The 19,662-nt window shown below is 36.1% G+C and overlaps 2 protein-coding genes across 2 annotated transcripts; one reads left to right on the forward strand and one right to left on the reverse strand.

Moving 5' to 3' along the window:
- Window positions 1–1,101: 1,101 nt before the first annotated feature.
- tbxta (T-box transcription factor Ta) lies at window positions 1,102–4,093 on the forward strand. Its single transcript, XM_052584638.1, has 8 exons — window positions 1,102–1,374; window positions 1,686–1,950; window positions 2,064–2,198; window positions 2,300–2,361; window positions 2,445–2,506; window positions 2,580–2,753; window positions 3,076–3,199; window positions 3,278–4,093. The coding sequence occupies exons 1-8, from the start codon at window positions 1,190–1,192 to the stop codon at window positions 3,540–3,542; spliced, it is 1,272 nt and encodes a 423-aa protein (XP_052440598.1). The 5' UTR covers window positions 1,102–1,189; the 3' UTR covers window positions 3,543–4,093.
- Window positions 4,094–12,073: 7,980 nt separating this feature from the next.
- On the reverse strand, window positions 12,074–17,923 carry LOC127979296 (nuclear migration protein nudC). The gene is made up of 9 exons (XM_052584655.1): window positions 17,733–17,923; window positions 17,267–17,344; window positions 16,319–16,531; window positions 15,944–16,018; window positions 15,712–15,825; window positions 14,792–14,986; window positions 13,898–13,981; window positions 13,644–13,762; window positions 12,074–12,282 (listed from the first exon to the last, which is right to left on the reverse strand). Exons 1-9 carry the CDS (start codon window positions 17,805–17,807, stop codon window positions 12,231–12,233), a joined length of 1,005 nt encoding a protein of 334 aa, XP_052440615.1. The 5' UTR covers window positions 17,808–17,923; the 3' UTR covers window positions 12,074–12,230.
- Window positions 17,924–19,662: the final 1,739 nt, after the last annotated feature.

A 19,662-nucleotide genomic window follows, 5' to 3' on the forward strand; every position in this document is an offset into this window, starting at 1 on the left:
ATAAATATTTAACATTTCTACAATTGCTTGCAAAAAAAAAAAAAAAAAGAAAAAAAAAAGGTAATTATTATTATTTATTTTTTTATAATTGAGTCGTAAACAGCTATAGGCTGTGTTTATTAATTCAGACATGGCTGCTGCTGGCTGGAGTCCTGCTGGATTAAGAAAGGTCACACATATCTGCTCCGGGCCATCATCCACACTTCAGTCGATGGCCGCGTCCTAATGGGCGTCCCAGTAAACACCAGCTTTCTCACATCAGTATCTGGGACAACAAAAGATTAGCATTATTCGCAAATATACAACTGAGTTCAAAGGCAGACGCTGTCTCTCTTCCTTCTTTTGTTTCAAAGACGAGTTCCCCAACAGAAAACAAGTCTGGATGAGGCTGCTCTCCTGCCACGTGTCCATGTGAAATCATGCTAATAATATCACATTAGCCTATATTAAAAATAATGATAAGAAGAAGAAATGGGCTATATTTAAACAATTTAATATTACGCCCAATTAAATCAGAACAAATACAAGTGCAAAATATGTAAAAGTTGCTAAATGATAATAATAATACAATACAATTAGAAGTTGCTATATTCAAAAACAGTAGCTTAAATGAATGAATTGTTTCAGGTCAGTTATCTGAAGTTGTGCTTATACTTTGCTCCTCATGTCATTTTATAATATTTTTTGGTAACACTTTATTTTAAAGTGTCTTTGTTACTCATGTTACATGTGTGTGCTTTTATAATAACAATATATTATCCATAATTAACCCTAAACTAAACCCTGATTCTAAACCTAACCATATAGGCCTAGTGAGTATATAGGCTACATATAGTTAATTATTATTAATATCAAATAATACGTCACCTTAAATAAAGTGTAAACTATTTTACATAAAAGGCCTGTATCTTAAACGCTTTTCATTGAGTGTGCTCTGTCAACACTTCAGCGCTTTGTAATGGGCCTCTATTTATGTCAGGAATATACTTTCCGTTTTGTGGGGACATATTATCGGGCGCGAGGGGCGTGGTCTGGCGCAGTGGGCCACGCCCCGAAACAGCGGGAGCTCCGTATATCGGCTCTTTAAAAAGACTCCGGCGCGTTAAAAGGCAGATCGAGACGCGCTGTCAAGGCATCGCAACCCAACGGGATTTAGTGAATTCGGACTTCTATTGATTTGATCGGAAATATGTCTTCCTCGAGTCCCGACCAGCGCCTGGATCACCTCCTGAGCGCCGTGAAGAGCGAGTTTCAGGAGGGCAGCGAGAAGGGCGACGCGTCGGAGCGCGATATTAAACTCTCGCTAGAAGACGCGGAGCTCTGGAGCAAGTTCAAAGAGCTCACTAATGAAATGATTGTCACTAAAACTGGACGGTACGTTGAGATTTGACGAGATGCAAAAAAAAAAAAAGGTGTTTTTGAAGTTTTTTTTCATGAATGTTATTTAAAAAAAATAATACCAACTAAAAAAAAAAACGTTTATTTATTTTTATGTTATTGTATTATTTTTTTTTTAATCACGAACGCACTCGGTGGAATTTCGCGCCGGTCATGCTTGAGGACATTTTTGTAGCGGTCTAAAAATTTTTCAGCCGGCAATAGTCAAAATTAGTTGATAATAAATATTCTCGTTGAGTTGGAGATCTGTTAAAATGTTTTTGACCGGTCTTTGTCTCCTCTTCTAGGCGGATGTTTCCCGTGCTCAGGGCCAGTGTCACCGGTCTGGACCCCAACGCTATGTACTCTGTCCTGCTGGACTTCGTGGCAGCCGATAATAATCGGTGGAAATATGTGAACGGTGAATGGGTGCCGGGAGGGAAACCTGAACCGCAGAGCCCGAGCTGCGTCTACATCCACCCAGACTCACCCAACTTCGGCGCGCACTGGATGAAAGCACCCATCTCCTTCAGCAAAGTCAAACTCTCCAATAAACTCAATGGAGGAGGACAGGTAACGACACTCAGGCACAAATACAAAAATAACAATGCAACAAATGCAATCATATTAAATCATATACAGTTATGTTATACTCAGTATGAACTTTCACAACCATTATTTTTTAGATTATGTTGAACTCTTTGCACAAATACGAGCCCAGGATTCACATAGTGAAGGTCGGAGGGATCCAGAAAATGATCAGCAGTCAGTCTTTTCCTGACACTCAGTTTATAGCGGTCACAGCTTATCAGAATGAAGAGGTGAGAGTTTGTTAAATAACGCTCGAGGTGTGTCCTCAATCTTTAGGATTTTGCATAAAGAACATTTTCCTCTTCATTAATGCGCTCTAATGCATTTTCAGATCACAGCTCTGAAGATCAAGCACAACCCATTTGCCAAAGCCTTCCTGGATGCCAAAGAAAGGTATGCAATTACTTGATGATGAGATTGATTTAGATTTTGTTATGCACTTATTAACGGCAATTTATTTGTTGTCACATTAACAGAAGTGACCACAAGGACGTCCCAGACCACAGCACTGACAACCAGCAATCTGGATACTCGCAACGTGAGTAAACTATTAAAAATCCCCTCACACAGTCTCTTATTGCATATTTACCACACGTGTCTTCCTCCAACAGTCGGTGGCTGGTTCCTGCCCAGTAACGGCCCTATGGGCCCCAGCAGCAGCCCTCCTCAGTTCAACGGGGGCCCGGTTCACTCCTCCGGCTCGTACTGCGAGAGATACTCCAGCCTGAGGAACCACAGAGCTGCTCCGTACCCCAGCCATTACCCCCACCGCACCTCCACCAGCAGTAAGAGCCCATTATACACCCCTAAAATAAAGCATCGACCATTCCACGAAGAACCTCAAACATCCATGGAATCTTTCCATTCCACAAAAGCTTCTTCAGATTTTTAGAATGTTCAGTACACCAAGGAAAAAAGTTCTTTAGAGTTTTAGAATGTTCGTCACACTAAAAAAAGGGTTTCCTGAAAGAAACATTTGTTCTTCTGTGACATCACTGTGAAAACGCCCTTTTGGGACCTGATTTTTAAGAGTGTTGTTTCTTCGACCAGAAAGGTTTTTATTGTATATTTGGGTCCATGTGTTAATTGCTTGTGTTGTGCTTGTAGATAACTACATGGACAGCTCTTCAGGAAGTCTGGCTTCTCACGACAGCTGGTCGGCGCTGCAGATACCCAACTCCAGTGGCATGGGCTCCCTGTCCCACAGCACCAACACCACCTCCAACACCAGGTCAGTGCTTCTGCATCTGAACACAGATCTGTTTTTATAGTGGATTCGCTGGCTAATCGTGTGTTTTCTGTGTTACAGCCAGTACCCAAGCTTGTGGTCGGTGGCGGGGACGACCCTCACCCCCTCGGGCTCAGCATCGGGGTCCATCTCGGGCGGCCTGACGTCTCAGTTCCTGCGCGGCTCCTCGGTGTCGTACTCAGGGCTGAGCTCCTCTCTGCCCGTGTCCTCTCCCTCCTCTATGTACGACCCGGGCCTGAGCGAGGTGGGTGTGGGAGACGCTCAGTTCGAGAGCTCCATCGCCAGACTCACCGCGTCCTGGACGCCCGTGGCACAGAGCTACTGAGAGCCATCAGACTGCGACTCTCTGGACTCCATCCTACAGACGCTGGGCAGAAGAGCGTCTCGTCGGTTCGACTATCAGAAGGCCTGTGCGAAAGGAAACGGGTTGATTTTCTCAACTGATATCTGTATGGTATTGTGGCATAAAGTAATGACGAGAGACAATCACTTAATCATAGAGGATCTATATTTGCAAAAACCGTTTGGGGCCAATTATGGTGTTTTTTGTTCTTAATAATATTATCTAAAAGATTAATAAGACCAAATCATGCTGTTAATGACTGATTAAAATGTATATGTGTGTAAATAAATAGAAACGGAGGGCCATTTTCATGGTTTTACGGGATGTAACAGTAAGGTGTTTTCTGTAGAGCGGGAGAAAGACAGACTTTGCTGTTTAGATTGAGAAGGTGAAAACGGTTCGAGCTTCGTCTGCAATCCATCCATCCTATAAAGAAATCATTTGTACATATCTATCTATTTGTATTTGTTGAACTCTTTGTGAGTTTTATTTATGTCCACTTAATAATAAATTAAACATTTCTTTCTGTCAAACATTTGTCAGTAGTCTACTTTCCTTGTATGTTTCTTAATGCACGTGTTTACTTTTGGTTTGTTACATAAAACCAGATATAATTATTGTACATCAATTAATAATTTTTTACAACTTTAAAAAGTACTTTTTTTGCACTGACCTTTAACCTCTCTTAATGGTTTAGAGTTCAAAGCTTGAGGTCAACGTTGTTTAGTATTTTTTTTTTTAGAAATCAATACAGATTCAGCAAAGATGAATTGATTTGATTAAAAGTGACTAAGCTTATACTGTTTTAAAAGATGTCTGTTTCAAGTAAATTCTAATTTATGTTAATAATTAATTACATTCCATTTTTATTTATTTTTTCTGTCAAACACAGCCTCGTATTTTATTAAATATATTATTTACATTCAGCTTGTTCAAAATTTTCCATATGTAAATCTTGACATTGTAAAGAAATTTTTAACTAAAATGTCTTAATTATTAATTGGTTAAATGGTTGTTTGCTATGAGACGGCAGGTTTTTAATATTTGCTTGTTCAAAATACATTTTAGCATTTATTTCTAAATTACCCATCAACCATTAATAATATGAAAACAAACAAGTTATTATTTTTTTCAGGTCTTTCTCTACACAAATATGTCTAGCCACTTGAAGTCTTCTTACAGTTCTGTTATTTCGTGTTTATTGTCATCTTTTTGAGATATTAATTTGAGTGGTGTATAATCCGTAGACTGGTCAGGTGGATGAATGAGTTTGTGTGTGGTGAGCAGCAGCAGGTGTGTGTTAAGTGAACGCTGTAATAGAGATTCACAGCATGTGATGAGCTTCAGTCTCTCACAGCGCTTCGTTACAATCTGCAGATCTGTGTGACACATGCTCAACACATCGCAAAAAAAGAGAGAAAAAATCAATAACAATACGCAACTGATCCCCACTTCAGTAAGAAATTAAAAATGACAAAACTTACGAAAAGATTCTAAATAGAATGTGACACATTCACAAACATTATAGAAAAGTTGCACACAATTGCATTAAATAACTTTTTTTTTCATATTTGTCATACTTCTTTTATGTAGTTTATTATTATTATTATTATTATTATTATTATTATTATTATTATTATTATTATTATTATTAGTTTCAATAATACTACTAGTAACAATAAAACATTACTAATATACTTCTCTTACCACTACTACTAATATTTATTATTGTATTAGTAATAATATATTACACAATATATTGTTTTATTATTTTAGTTTTATTTACTATTCTTGCTATTAATAAAATCAATATTAATAATACTAATATACTATTACTATAAATTTTTACTACCAATACTTCTATCAATACTTATAATTATAATTTTAATATAGATTAATATAACAATAAAAAATAATAAACAGCTTCAAAAACACTTCTAGTAATAACAAAAACAATGCTAAGGCTACTAATACTAATAAATAGTAGGATATTAAATAATGTATTGTTGCTATCATTTGTATATTTAATCATAATCAGAGACACAGACACACACACTCACACTCACACACACACACACACACACACACACACATACACACACTCAGAGACACACTCACACACACACACACACACACACACACACACACACACACACACACACGTCTCACTGACGGTGCTGGAGATCTGTGCTCTGAGGCTGTGATTGAGCACTCAGCACCTGAGCGTAAATGAAGACTGAGGGTCACAGGGCCACAGGCAAACAATAATGAAGGAGCAATGTGACAGCCAGCTGTGTGTGTGTGTGTGTGTTTCCAGGGTAAAGAGCACAACCCATGAAAGTTAGTCTTTCTAAACAGATCTCTATTGACCCGTGGATGATCTGAACTCTCACAGCATGAATCCTGAAAAGCTCTTTGTAAACCACATGAGACACAGACTGCTGTATGAGCACTTCTTTATAATACACAGGGTTTTATTGTGTGAGACACAATCTTGTAATAAATGAATAACAACTTAGACAAGAACAACCTACGCGCTGGTGCTGTCAAGAGAAACAGAGCTGAAATGAGTGCACTGCATGCTTTCACTTGCACTGAATATACAGTGTTCATAAGTTTAGGGCATTATGCTTCTTGATTGATACTTTTATTCAACAATGATGCATTAAATCAGCCCAAAGTGACAGTAAATACATTTATAATGTTACAAAAGATTAGATAAATGCAGCCTTGGTGAGCAAACATTTTATTTTTTTTAAAACATTAAAACAAAAGTTTCGAATGTTCAGCAGAAAACTTTTCAAATGATAATAATACAAAATAAAATCCTAAACCTGTAAAAATGAAATGATGTGTTTCCAAACAATACGGACACTTATAAATGTCTGGATGTCATTGCATTACAAAACAAAGTATCAAACCAGTATCACCTGCTTTTAGATGCATCTATCATCTCAGAACTGACTTTACAATTTCAATGCATTTTTGCAATAACTTTTAATCAACACTGTTTTTCTGATGTTTGGTGGATGCATGAAGTCACTTCTCCTCATATACACACAGGAGTCCTAGATCAACCGCAGGTGTAGAGCATCACACGAACTATCAGCATCATCCACTGTTGTATGAAAAAGTGTGTTTTACTGCCACCTGCCCTGATCACTGATGAGTCTGAGAGCATGAATCAGCTCTTTGTGTGCAAGATGTGGATCTGCAAACTCTTAACAACACACACACACACACGTTTGTTTCAGTGAATTGTGGGAGCCTGTCTGTGTGGATGCCTGTTCATAATAGCTTCATTGGGTCTTTACCTCTGTCTTCCTGGCAAGTGTGTCTTCTAAATACGCTCTAGAAAGTGTGTTTGGCACACAGGTGAGGAGAGGAAGGCCTGCAGGACCCTCGCTGTGAGGACAGTTCTCTGAAGTGTGCTGTTTGGTCATATAGAGCTCAACCGTCCACAGTCTGCTGGTTAACACTGCTAACATCGCATGTGACTGAGAAGATGCTGTGTGTTTATGATACATTAGTCCTTCTCTGACTGAGACTGATTATGTGCTCTGTATTCATGCAGTTATTCTTTCTATGTAGTTGTTTCAATCAGTTTGTAACATTGCCCGTGTTATAGTACGTACATTTTAGCATGTTTTTACAGAAATAATATACTTCAAATAACTGAATATGTATCTAATTTTTTTTTAGTTAGCATTTCTTGCACTTAAATGTATTGAAATATTAAGTGCACTGACAAGCCTTTATGTTAAAATATTTTATTTTATAAAATATTTTAGCCTTTATGTCGTTTCTAATGAGACCTTTATGCTATCTATTTATTTGTCATTACACATTTGTAATGATGAAGTTGCAGTTCAATAAACAGTAGTCAACATTTGAAGTGGATCAAAGAAGAACACATTTTGGTTTTAGGTTTAAGGACAACTTTTGATGAAAGGTATTGATCTACTTCAAATGTTGTCTACTATATTTAAAATATATCATCTTTAAGACACACTACAGTTACATTTTTGATCAGGTACATTATATGTGCTTTAATTTATTCAACACATCGAAACAAACACAAAAAGATTAATAATGCATAACGATTCATGTACACTTTAAGTACACTTAAATGTCCTTTTTAGTGCTGTCGAATGATTAATCGTGATTAATCGCATCCAAAATAAATGTTTTTGTTTACATAATATATATATATATATATGTGTGTGTACTTTTTATTATTATTTATATATAAACACACACACATGCATGTATATATTTCAGAAAAATATTATGTTTCTATATTAAATATTATACTATATAATATAAATTACATGAATATAAATATATACATGTAAATATTTTCAAAATATATACTGTATGTGTGTGTACTTATATAGAAATAATAAATATACACAGTACACACACATATATTATGTAAACAAAAACTTTTATTTTGGATGCGATTAATCGTGTTTAATCATTTGACAGAACTAGTACTTTTATTTAATTAACTTTATATTATCTACATGTATACAGTTTATGAAACATATATGTTTAAGATTCGAACTTCACTACAAGTGCACATTCAAAACAATTAAGTGCACTTCTTTTTCAGAAGGTCAGAATTAGATATTTATAGCCTAACATGAACCTAATTTGATAGCAATTTTAAGCTTCAGATCGATGTTGTGATTTTGCTCTGTTGGGTCGATGGTGATTTAACAGTTATGCTGTCACTTTGAAAGACTAAACTTGAATTAATACCTTAAATTTGGCAAAATAGTGCCAATGCTCCTTAACATGTTATGAAATGAAGAGTTTTTTTCCCCTTCATAACATTTTAAATGATGGACTGGAGTGGTGTGGATGATTGTGATGTTCTGATCAGCTGTTTGGACTCTCATTCCGACGGCACCCATTCTGATCAATTACTGAGCAAGTGACGTAATATTATATTTCTCCAGATCTGTTCAGATGAAGAAACAAACTCATCTACATCTTGGATGGGTGAGGTGAACTATTTATTTAAAACATACTCCTTTAGTGGTCAGTGTCAGCCCATGTTTTATGATTTTCCCAAGGCGCAGAATAGCAGCACATGACAGTGAATGTTCTAGATGCCTCGTTTCCATCAACAATTCCAAAGCGTCTTCATTTCCCGGTATCGGTGCAGTCAGTGCAGATGAGTGCATGACTGGGTAAACACTTGGGTTATAATGGCAAGTCTGAATGCGAGGGCCTGTGGATGAGTTATGGGTCCCTGCTGCCAAAAACAAGTCGTCAAGTCTGGAGCGGCCCGTCCTGGAGCTGTGTTTGCCCATCATCTCTCTTGCCTTTCACCCCCACACAAACCCACCTCACCCTCTGATGTCTGTGTGCCTTCGTTAATGAAGAAATTCTCGTACCTGGGTGAGACATAGCTGTCAGCTGAGCTACTCCAGCTCTCTATCCTGGGCTGAGCAACATACACCCACCCACAGCAGTCTCGAAAAAAACACATTACAGATGACCAGCTTTACCACGTCTCTCAGAATAACTGATGAAACATCACAAAGCAGATCTCTTTAATATCTCTATAGCTTCTAGACAGCATTGAGATTAAATCGAGAGCAAATGGAGACCTCTGAAAGTCTCTAACTCTTTTTGCTTGATGCTATGTCCTGTGGTGTGCCACAAGGCTCTGTGCTCAGCCCTCTGTTGTTTAGCCTGTATATGCTTTCTCTTGGCAAGATTATTAACGGTTTTAATATAATATCTTATCATTGCTATGCCGATGAAATTCAGTTCATATATATATTTTATCCATATATATTTTGATTAGTCCTGATAGTCTGGATAAACTGTCAGAGCTACATGTTTTAACAGTCATGTCTGAAGTCTGTAGTTCGTTCATGTTTTTTCCCATCTCAGGAACATTGCTCAGAGTAGATCCCTGGTCTCAAAAAAAGAGATGGAAATGCTTGTTCATGCCTTTATCTCATCACGATTGGATTAAGGCAATGTTCTGTATACATGTTTGAACAAATCTTCTATGGAGCGGCTACAAGTTAGACAGAATGCAGCTACAAGACAAGGTCCCACATTACTCCTGTATCTAAATACCTTCATTGGCTTCCTTATGCTTTTAGAGTGCAGTTTAAATTGTAGTTATTAATTATAGAGCCTTGCATGGTCAGGCACCCTCCTATATTCAGGATTTATTACTTGCACACTCTCCCGGTCAGTCCTCAAGCTCTTCCGACCTGGTCCTTTAACTATTCCCAGAACACGTGCTTTCTGTGCTGTGGCTCCGAGGCTCTGGGACTCTCTACTCTAACACTGACCACTTTGGGTGTCTTAAAGATACAACTCTTTGGACAAGCTTTTAATTAACAGTTAGGTTGCTATTAAATATCTGGGATATTGGTTATCTACTTTGTTTTGATTTTATGTTTTATTATATATTTGACTGCATGTGTGTTTGACTTGTTTTACTGATATCACTTTAAAGCACTTTGTGACTCTTTTCTATGAATGGTGCTGTATAAATACATTTAACTTATTTACTTACTTGAGAAACTTCCATCACACTTTCGTTTGAGGACCAGTTCTCACTATTAACTATGACTCTTGCCTCAGTAAAATCATAATTTGCTGCTTATTAATAGTTGGTAAGGTAGATGTTAAGTTTAGATGTGTTGTAGGATTAAGGGATCTAAAATATGGTCACACAGAACAAGGCATTAATATGTGAATTTATAAATACTAATAAACAGACAATATGCTATAAAATGCTGTAAGCAACTTAATAGTGAGAACTGGTCTCTAAACTAAAGTGATACAACAAATTCATATAGAGACAGATTTGCCAATGTCTGCAATAAAAAGATCTCAACCGAAACTCAAACACTTCTTGTCAAATTATACAAATAGACATTGTTATCAATAAGCACACTTTTAAAAAGAGTATTTATTAAAGAAATAATATACTTTAAAATACATACAATCTGAAAGTATTGCTTTCAGACACTTAAATGCATGATAATATTTTAGGTATTAAATTATCTCAACATTGCAATGCTTTTTCGACCAACTTAAAATTTCATATTTTTATTTATTTATTACTTTTGTACTGCTGAATGTACTGACTAGCATTTATGGGTATCTAAAATATACGTTAATGTAATTTCTATTGAAACTTCAATGTCAAGTATTTGTGAACCTGGACCATAAAAAGGGTATACTGCATAAATAAGCTTCTCGTTGATAGATGTATGGTTTATAAGGATCAGACAATATTTGGTGAGAGATACAACTATTTGAAAATCTGGAACCTAAGAGTGCAAAAAGATAAAAATATTGAGAAAATTGCCTTTAAAGTTGTTTAAATGGAGCTCTTCGCATAAAAGTAAAATGGATCATTTTGACCCATACAATGACCCATAGCCAAGTTGTATTAACATAAGTTAATGTATTAACAACAAACACAATTTAACAATGCAATTTATAATATTAACTTATTTAATTCTTTACAAATGTTGCTCATGTCAGTGTTAGTGAAGATACTTTATGAACGGTCCTTTCGATGGTCAAAAACATTAATAACAGCTGTGCACAAAGCTTTATTTCAGCTAAAATCTTTGAACAGTGGCTACTAGATTCAGCACACTTAAGAAATCAGGCTTTTCTAAAGAACAATTAATATGTATAGCCTAATTATTCTAAGAATAAAGTTAGAAAAATCTTATGAATAATTCTGTACAAGGTCACAAATGTGAGTGAATTGGTGAAAAATTTATATTTTTCATGTCAAAATCCTCAGGTGATTTTGCTCTTGCTGGGGTCAAAGTGCTCCCAAATACAAACTGTTAGTCTGGATAATATCACTTGTCGTCTTTGTGGTCTGTTAAAAGGATGATTAAAGTTACAGTTGCATTAATATCTGACTGGGTCTGAATCCATAAAGTTCAAAAGAGTCTCTTAGGTCTTAAAAAAAAAAAGGTTTCATGTAGGCTTTCTCCTGTGTAATTCTATCATCACTACAGTAAAACTGTGCTAATTTAGTGTTAGTCGCCACTGTCTGTGTATTTTAAATGTAATTATTCATTTGCTTTATTTGATAACAGAGACAACAACTCGTTTATTTTACTGTAGTAACTATTGTAAGTAACAACCGTAGCGAGCATGCTATTTTGTCAAATCATTGTGTAAGGTGTTCAAGGGCGCCACCTGATGGCTGGGAGAGGAACAACAGTTTCCGGTTTTCACAGAAACAGCATGTAATCATTTGCCAACACTGCCCTCTTGGGGTGCTTGAGACAGCCATATGACATACTGTTGACATTATATAGATTTAAACTGGTCAAGATCAACTAGTATTAAAGCACCTGCTAAATACATAAATGTTAAAGCAATAAGAGCTTTCATCATAATAATGCCATCAAGCTTTGAGGAGTGTTCAGTAATTACACAGTCTTACCCCAAAGTGTGTCACTCTAGCCAGCGACTGCCAACACACTACTGACACAAACAGGGAGGGTTTGAAATGATTTATTAAAAAAAATCAACACCAAGACATGCTGTATTATAACACTTCCATCACAACAACGGTGAAACTGTTAGACAAACAGTCGTAGAACCGAAAACAAACTCCTGTAAGTGAGGTAAGACGAGACTCAGGTCACATGGCTCTCAGCTGAACTTGGCTTTGGAGAAGTCCATCTCTGGATGCTGAGCCATGAACCTGCAGACACACCAAACACAAGAACAACATCAGAGCAGACCTCGAACTAAAACACACAGGTCTGCACAGACCCAGGGCATTTCTACACAATACCGCTGGAAAGTTAGTGGTCATTATGATAGTTTGATGTTTGTGAAAGACGTCTGCTGTACGGTGCCCAGGAGGGGACATGTTCGGTTCACTTAGTTTTGTCGCGACGTCTCAAGATCTTATGTTGAGAGAATTACATATTTTTTTTCACATAGGCAGGAGTCTAAAGTGTAAACACACATGTGTGACCAAAACATGGCATTATCAGAGAACATTTTTATCCATGCCACTATTTTTTAATCCTCTTTTTATTCAATATTTGTATATTATTATTATTATATAACTGTAACGTAATAATAATAATAATAATAATATATGAACTGGTTAGGGCTATATTTTTGTATTTGTTGTTATAGTTGCTTATTTTCTCTTTCGTGTATCACGATACCTTATTAAGGTTCTGTATAATTACACTATTATTATTAAGCTTTATTGGCATGTTGAGCATTTACAGTAAGCTATTTATTACAGAAGCATTCAGAACGTTAAGTAAAGAGATAAAAAAAAATCAAATACTTTATGGATATAAAAATAACCAATAATAATAATATACAAATATTATAAAATAAATAAAGAAAAGGACGATGAACTTGCAAGACTGTGGGATGGATAAAAAAAAAAGTTTTCTTGTAGGAATATTTTAGTTTTTGCACTTTATGTAACATTTATTCGTGATAAACTTAAATCACATGCAATACAGTCTGGTAGCCTAGGCCTTTGGTTAATATAATAACTTAATAATGAAATTATTTTTATAATAATTTCTTTATTCAGAATAAATTACTAAATCAGTCTCTGATAAGAAAGACCTTGAGAAACTGATGTGATCTGGTGGCCACGACATATGAACACGTCTCATCCTGGTCACCATACTGCTGCACTTACTGATTTATGTGAATATCAGTCATATTGTGAAATAATATTACAATTTAAAATAACTTTTCTATGTGAATATACAGTAAAATGTAAATTAGTCACATGATCCTTCAGAAATCATCCTAATAAGCCGATTTGCTGCTCAAAAAACACTTCTGATTATCATTAATGTTGAGATCAGTTGGGCCGATTAATATTTTTCTGGAAACAGTGATACTTTTTTATAAAAAAAATAATTCATTTGCTATATAAATCTTTTGCAGCATTATGAATGTTTTATTAGTTTAATGTTAGCTCACTGAATAAAAGCTATCTAGTACTGAAGAGACAGTGATGAGGGTCTGCTGGGGTTCTCTCTATGACATCACTTCCTGTTTTGGTCTGTGTGTTCTTACTTCTTCATGATGTCCTGTTTCTTCTGCTCTTCGGAGGTGGGCAGCCCCATGGATTTCTGCCTCTGATCGTACATCATCTTCTCCACCATGCAGCGCGTCTCCCCGTCCAGATCCGACAGCTGAGCGCGGTCAGTTTAAAACACGCCACCAGATGCAAGAGTGCGATTAATCACCTCGTCTTGTAATAATCAAGTATGAATCAGTCTGCACTAAACTCCTGAAGTTTCATCAAGCTGTTTTGAGTTTGCTCTTACCTTGGAGTTCTCCGGGCAGATCTTCTTGGTGTTGAGTTCGGGGTCTGTGGTCACTAACCTGCTCCACCACTCCATCTTGTTTATCTGGAATAAACATGTGCATCATAAGTCTGTCGGGCAAATCACTGACTCCAATGAACTCCATCTATGCATGTTTTCTAAGGCTATCAAAAAAAAATATATATATAATTTCGAATATTCGTTGGAATTTAAAATAAAATCCACATTCAAATGCAAAAACATTGCATTCAAATTTTATATGCATCATGCTTCCTCATCAGTGGTCGCACGAGATGAGGTGACGATGTGTCGTTGAATTTGAATGTTTTTCTTAGTCTATCGAGTTGAAGACACTAGATGCAGCGCTGCGGTGCTGTTCATTCGACAGACTGAGGTAAAAAGAGAACATTAAATGTGGAGAAAATCTTGTTTACGTCTAAACTGAAGGCAAGCCGTTCACGCAGAACACACACTTATCACATTTTCTAGAGGGACATTATGAAAGTTGAACTTTTAAAATCATGTCTCAAGACTTTATGGTGTTTTTTCCGCATTCCAATGCCTCTCGTGTTTTTAAAAGAAAAATTACTCTTTGTGATTGGTTTTCGGTCCTTTGAATTAAACTATACATACATGATGCTGCTTTGGTTTTTTTTTTATTGTTTAACCAACTTAATTATTTAAGTTTTTTTTTTTTTTTTTTTTAAAGATCGTCATGCATTATTAAAATTTTGCTCAATGCGCCCTCTGGTGGCCTAAAGGGCAGTAGCTAAAAGCTTTTTTCCCTTATGCCTTTTAAATCTGAAAATGTATATTATTAAAATTACAAAATTTGAATTTAGAATTGAGTTTTTCTGTCATTTTGACAGCCCTGATGTTGTTTCTCCTCCATACCTTCTCAAAATGAATGGTGAGCACTTTGCCGTCCTCTATGAGCCAGGAGCTCTCGTCCACCTTCACCTCGTGGCTCAGCTGTCCGTCGATCACAGGCGGATGACCCTTCAGTCCCACCTTCAGCGAACGCCGCTGGATGTCAACCACAACGTCCTTCCCCTTCAGACGGAAACTCACGTCGAACGGCACGACCAGCTGCGAGAGGAGACACATCACACACTCCTGGTTTGATACTGGGACAGACTTCATGACAAGCTTTCCTTCATGTCTTTATGCAAAAAACTTGATTGTGGGTAAAGTATTACCATTGCTATTTATTTATGATGTTTAGGAAATTGTTTTCACACTCGTGCTCCTAAATACATTTCCACAGTTTGCACTAGTAGTCGACCGATATGTGTTTTTTGACAGCTGATGCCGATATCTGAGGCTGACAGACGACATGTTTTAAATAATAATTACTATTAATATTTAAGAAATTTACACACTTCACAAGATCTCACAGCAGGATTCAAGTTCAAGTTTGCAAGGTCTGTGAAATTAAATGTTCATTAGACATTCCGTCATAATTTAAACAAATCTTTGAAAGGGAGAAAGTATTTTAATGTTTGCCTTTCTTTAACTAATAGGCCTGATATAAAAGAAATCGTTATAATACTTTCTATTAGACAAAACAGTTAACGATGACCAAGAGAGAGAGTGAGAGCAGTGTCCTGCTTCGAACACATCGCCCAAGCAGAAAAACTTATTGCCGATGCCAATATTTGAAAAATGTCAAATATCCTCCGATATATCGGTTTTGTCGATACATCGGTTTTGTCGATAAATCGGTTGACCACTAGTTCACACACTTCTATTTTAAGTAGCAAATGTGAATGAAATGCTCACACTTTAAAATAAAATAAAGGAATAAGACTCACGTCCACTTCAGACAGGGTCTGCGTCCAGCGGTAGTTGGAAAGGTCTGCTCCGTTCCCGGAATTGGGCTTTATCTTGTCTTTGTCCTTTTCATCTTCCTCTCCTTCGGAGTCCGTCTGAGACACACACACACACACATCAGAGAACAGACACTTATCTAGAGCCGCTCAAAAACACATCCTCAGCTCACTTTACACTCGTATATTTGACAATAATGAAATAAACCTCACGTACCCCTTTTCTGTCTTTTTCGGATGTATCGCCGTCTGTTTTCTCAGGTACTTCTACAGTTTTCTTTTCTTCTTTTGTCTGAGAAATAGTAAAAGACGTGCTTACGTGATTTTAAAGGGACAGCATACAAAGAAATGAAAATTGTGTCACCGTTGACTAAAGCTAGTATCGTTCAAACCCAGTAGACACAGGTTCCCTTAAAAATATCTTAATTTGTGTTTCGAAGCCCTTTGGGTTTGAGTTAATGTTTCATTTTTGGGTGAACTACGCTTTTGAGGTGTAATAGCATTTGGGTTGAGCAGATTTGGTTTCACAGGCTAATACATCAACAGGGAAGAAATCAGTTTGATGAATGTTAATGGTTTAAGTGTCTCTCACTTGATTTAGTTGTGCCTGGAGTCTGTCGGCCTCCTCGTCTGTGATCTCTTTGATTCTGGGCTCCTCGGTGTCCTGCTTCCTCTTCTTCTCCTCCTCCTTCAGTTTTGCAGCTCTGTCACTCTTCTCCTTCTTCTCCTTCTCTTGTCTGGACTCTTTCTCTTTCCTGACTTTGAGGGCGAGCTGATTGTGATGAGCAAACACCTCTTTAACCAGCTACAGGACATAGAAAGGGAATGCAGATCAATCATTGATTGGTGCTCAATATGTGCTGAATTTAAATTAAGAAAAAACTAAATCGAATGCAGAAAAATCTGAGTTGTATGGACTAGCGTTATGCAGCATCTTTGACTTTTATGGACCTTTATAGCCTAAATCGATTGTAATTTTATGGAAAATAGCCTTTTTTGCAACTGAATGATTGACTGATTGATTTATATACACTATGAATCAAACAGTGTACGGTTGGCAAAAAAATAAATTAAGGAGTCACGTAAGGCCCTGATATCCTTCAAACGAAATCGAAGAATGAACTGATATGACGTAATTTCGAACAAAATAAGGCCAAAACGCAGGTCGTTTTGAGTTTGTTTCGGCGGTTCGAAACAGCTGACCAAAGCGAACTTTCTGGAGGAGTTCGTTTATATCTACAATATATTTTAAAAAGTAATTTATTCCTGTGATGCGCAGTTGAATTTTCAGCAGCATTACTCCAGTCTCCAGTGTCACGTGATCCTTCAGAAATCAGCATAATATAATGATTTCTGCTCGAGAAACATTTCTGATTATCATCAATTTGGTCAAAAAGTTTTGCAACTTTACATTTTTGTGCGATTCCTTTTTTCCGATATTCTTTGATTAAATAAATAAATATACATACACACACATACATACATAAATAATTCTCAAATATTTCTGAAAAGTACAGAAAGAAAGCATCAAAATCCAGACCTTCTCTGGGGCTCCAGACTCTCCTCCAGTGAAGAAATCTGTTTTCCTTCTTAGAAAACTGAAGAATGTGTTCACCAGCTGTTCATAATAATAATAATAATAATAAGAATGAGAATGAATGAGATGCCAAGAGTGATAGAAGATATATCACACCAAACATACAACTTCTCACTCTCACACTCTCTCTCTCACACACACACACACACACACACACACACACACACACACACACACACACACACACACATATATATATATATATAACGTTACATACATATCTATGAAAATAACACTAACTAATACAGTTCCTGCATACATAAACAATAAATGTTAACAGCGTGTTAATGTGCTGTCCTAACAAACAGTCAAGTCCTCTTTTATTAATAAGATGAAGATGTTTTTCTCTTATATCCAGTCATCGTGCATCAGTTAGCTCGTCTGCTAGCAGCATGTGTTGACATGTTACCTCCTGAACTCCTCCTTCATGCTGCTGCGCCATGGCCAGCAGCATCCCGTCGTATTTCTCTTCTTCATCACCCATTTTCACTATTTACTTCAGATAACAGACGATAAAAACTATAATTTGGTGTGTGAGGCTAACGGTCACGTTATCACCCGGTGTGACTACTTCCTAGACACAAAGACCGCCCACGGCTTCTTTCCAACCAATCAGAGCGCACACATTTGAAGGACATAAGCACAAACCAATCAGCCGGCAGCCTCGGGAAGCCGTCAAGGAGGGGGCGGGTCTAAACGCTTTCAGATGAGACAAGACGAGCTTTCTATCTAGAGAAGAACTTTCTAGAGACCCTGATACACTTATACACGTGTATATATATATATATATATATATATATATATATATATATATATATATATATATATATATATATATATATATATATATATATATATATATATATATATATATACTTTTTATTTATTTAATTAATATTATCGTTATATTACGTTTAAGTAAAGCTCTTGTCAAAAAACAAATTCACAATAACTCACAAAAAGGGCAGCATCAGTATCCTATCCCATGGGCAACAGTGGCCAACAAGAGAACATGCAATAAAAAAAATAAAAAAATAAATAAAACGAAATTAATAAAGTAGTGCTGTCGAAGAATTAATCGTGATTAATCGCATGATGTGGCATCTCAAAATAATAGTTTTTGTTTACATAATCTATATGTTCGAACTCTGTTTACTGTAATTTTTATATACAGTATACATACACATGCATGCATGTTAAAAAAGTTAATTATATATAAATGTTTGTGTGTGTTTGTGTGTGCAGACCAAAAGTTTGGACACACCTTCTCATTCAAAGAGTTTTCTTTATTTTCATGATTATGAAAATTGTAGATTCACATTGAAGGCATCAAAACTATGAATTAACACATGTGGAATTATATACATAACAAAAAAGTGTGAAAAAACAGAAAATATGTCATATTGTAGGTTCTTCAAAGTAGCACCTTTTGCTTTGATTACTGCTTTGCACACTCTTGGCATTCTCCTGATGAGCTTCAAGAGGTAGTCACCTGAAATGGTCTTCAACAGTCTTGAAGGAGTTCCCCGAGAGATGCTTAGCACTTGTTGCCTTCTGTCTGCGGTCCAGCTCACCCCTAAACCATCTCGATTGGGTTCAGGTCCGGTGACTATGGAGGCCAGGTCATCTGGAGCAGCACCCCATCACTCTCCTTCTTGCTCAAATAGCCCTTGATGCCTTCAGTGTGACTCTATAATTTTAGTCATGAAAATAAAGAAAACTCTTTGAATGAGAAGGTGTGTCCAAACTTTTGGTCTGTACTGTATACTGTACATATGCATGCTAATACGTATATGAAAAAGATGTGTGTGTATTTTTAGTGCTGTTAAATGATTAATCTAAAAATTAATTTAAAAAAAAATTTGTTTACATAATATGTGTGTGTACTGTGTATATTATTTATTTATATATAAATATAAACAAATACATATATATATCATTAATAAAAATATGTTTTTTATACATATTAAATATATTTTTATATAATGTAAAATATAAGAATATGACTATATAAATGCATTAACATATATACTGTAATGTGTGTGTATTTATACATAACAAATATACACAGTACACACATTATGTCAACAAAAGGTTTTATTTTAGATGTGACTAATCAGGATTAATCACTTGACAGCACAAAAATAAAATAATAAAATGAATTACAGTTCCTGAGCAAATGATATTTCAGGTTTCTTCCCATTATTCCCTTATTAGATTGTCAGCTACATTTAATTTGTATATGGATTAAACAGTGTATATAAGATTTAATTATCAGCATGGTCACGAAAGTGCATAATGATGTGACAATATTGATAAGAATAGTAATGTGTGTGTGT

Source organism: Carassius gibelio, chromosome B19 (genome assembly GCF_023724105.1).
Source record: "Carassius gibelio isolate Cgi1373 ecotype wild population from Czech Republic chromosome B19, carGib1.2-hapl.c, whole genome shotgun sequence".
Taxonomy (NCBI): domain Eukaryota; kingdom Metazoa; phylum Chordata; class Actinopteri; order Cypriniformes; family Cyprinidae; genus Carassius; species Carassius gibelio.

Bases quoted from the DNA above. Each gene is read 5' to 3' on its own strand.
- tbxta (XM_052584638.1), top strand. From the start codon at position 1,190: ATGTCTTCCTCGAGTCCCGACCAGCGCCTGGATCACCTCCTGAGCGCC. The intron at 2,199-2,299 runs GTGAGAGTTTGT...ATGCATTTTCAG, and splicing joins CAGCTTATCAGAATGAAGAG to ATCACAGCTCTGAAGATCAA. The intron at 2,362-2,444 runs GTATGCAATTAC...TCACATTAACAG, and splicing joins TTCCTGGATGCCAAAGAAAG to AAGTGACCACAAGGACGTCC.
- LOC127979296 (XM_052584655.1), bottom strand. From the start codon at position 17,807: ATGGGTGATGAAGAAGAGAAATACGACGGGATGCTGCTGGCCATGGCG. The intron at 17,345-17,732 runs GTAACATGTCAA...TATTATGAACAG, and splicing joins ATGAAGGAGGAGTTCAGGAG to CTGGTGAACACATTCTTCAG. The intron at 12,283-13,643 runs GTAAGAACACAC...GTGTGTCTGCAG, and splicing joins AAACAGGACATCATGAAGAA to GTTCATGGCTCAGCATCCAG.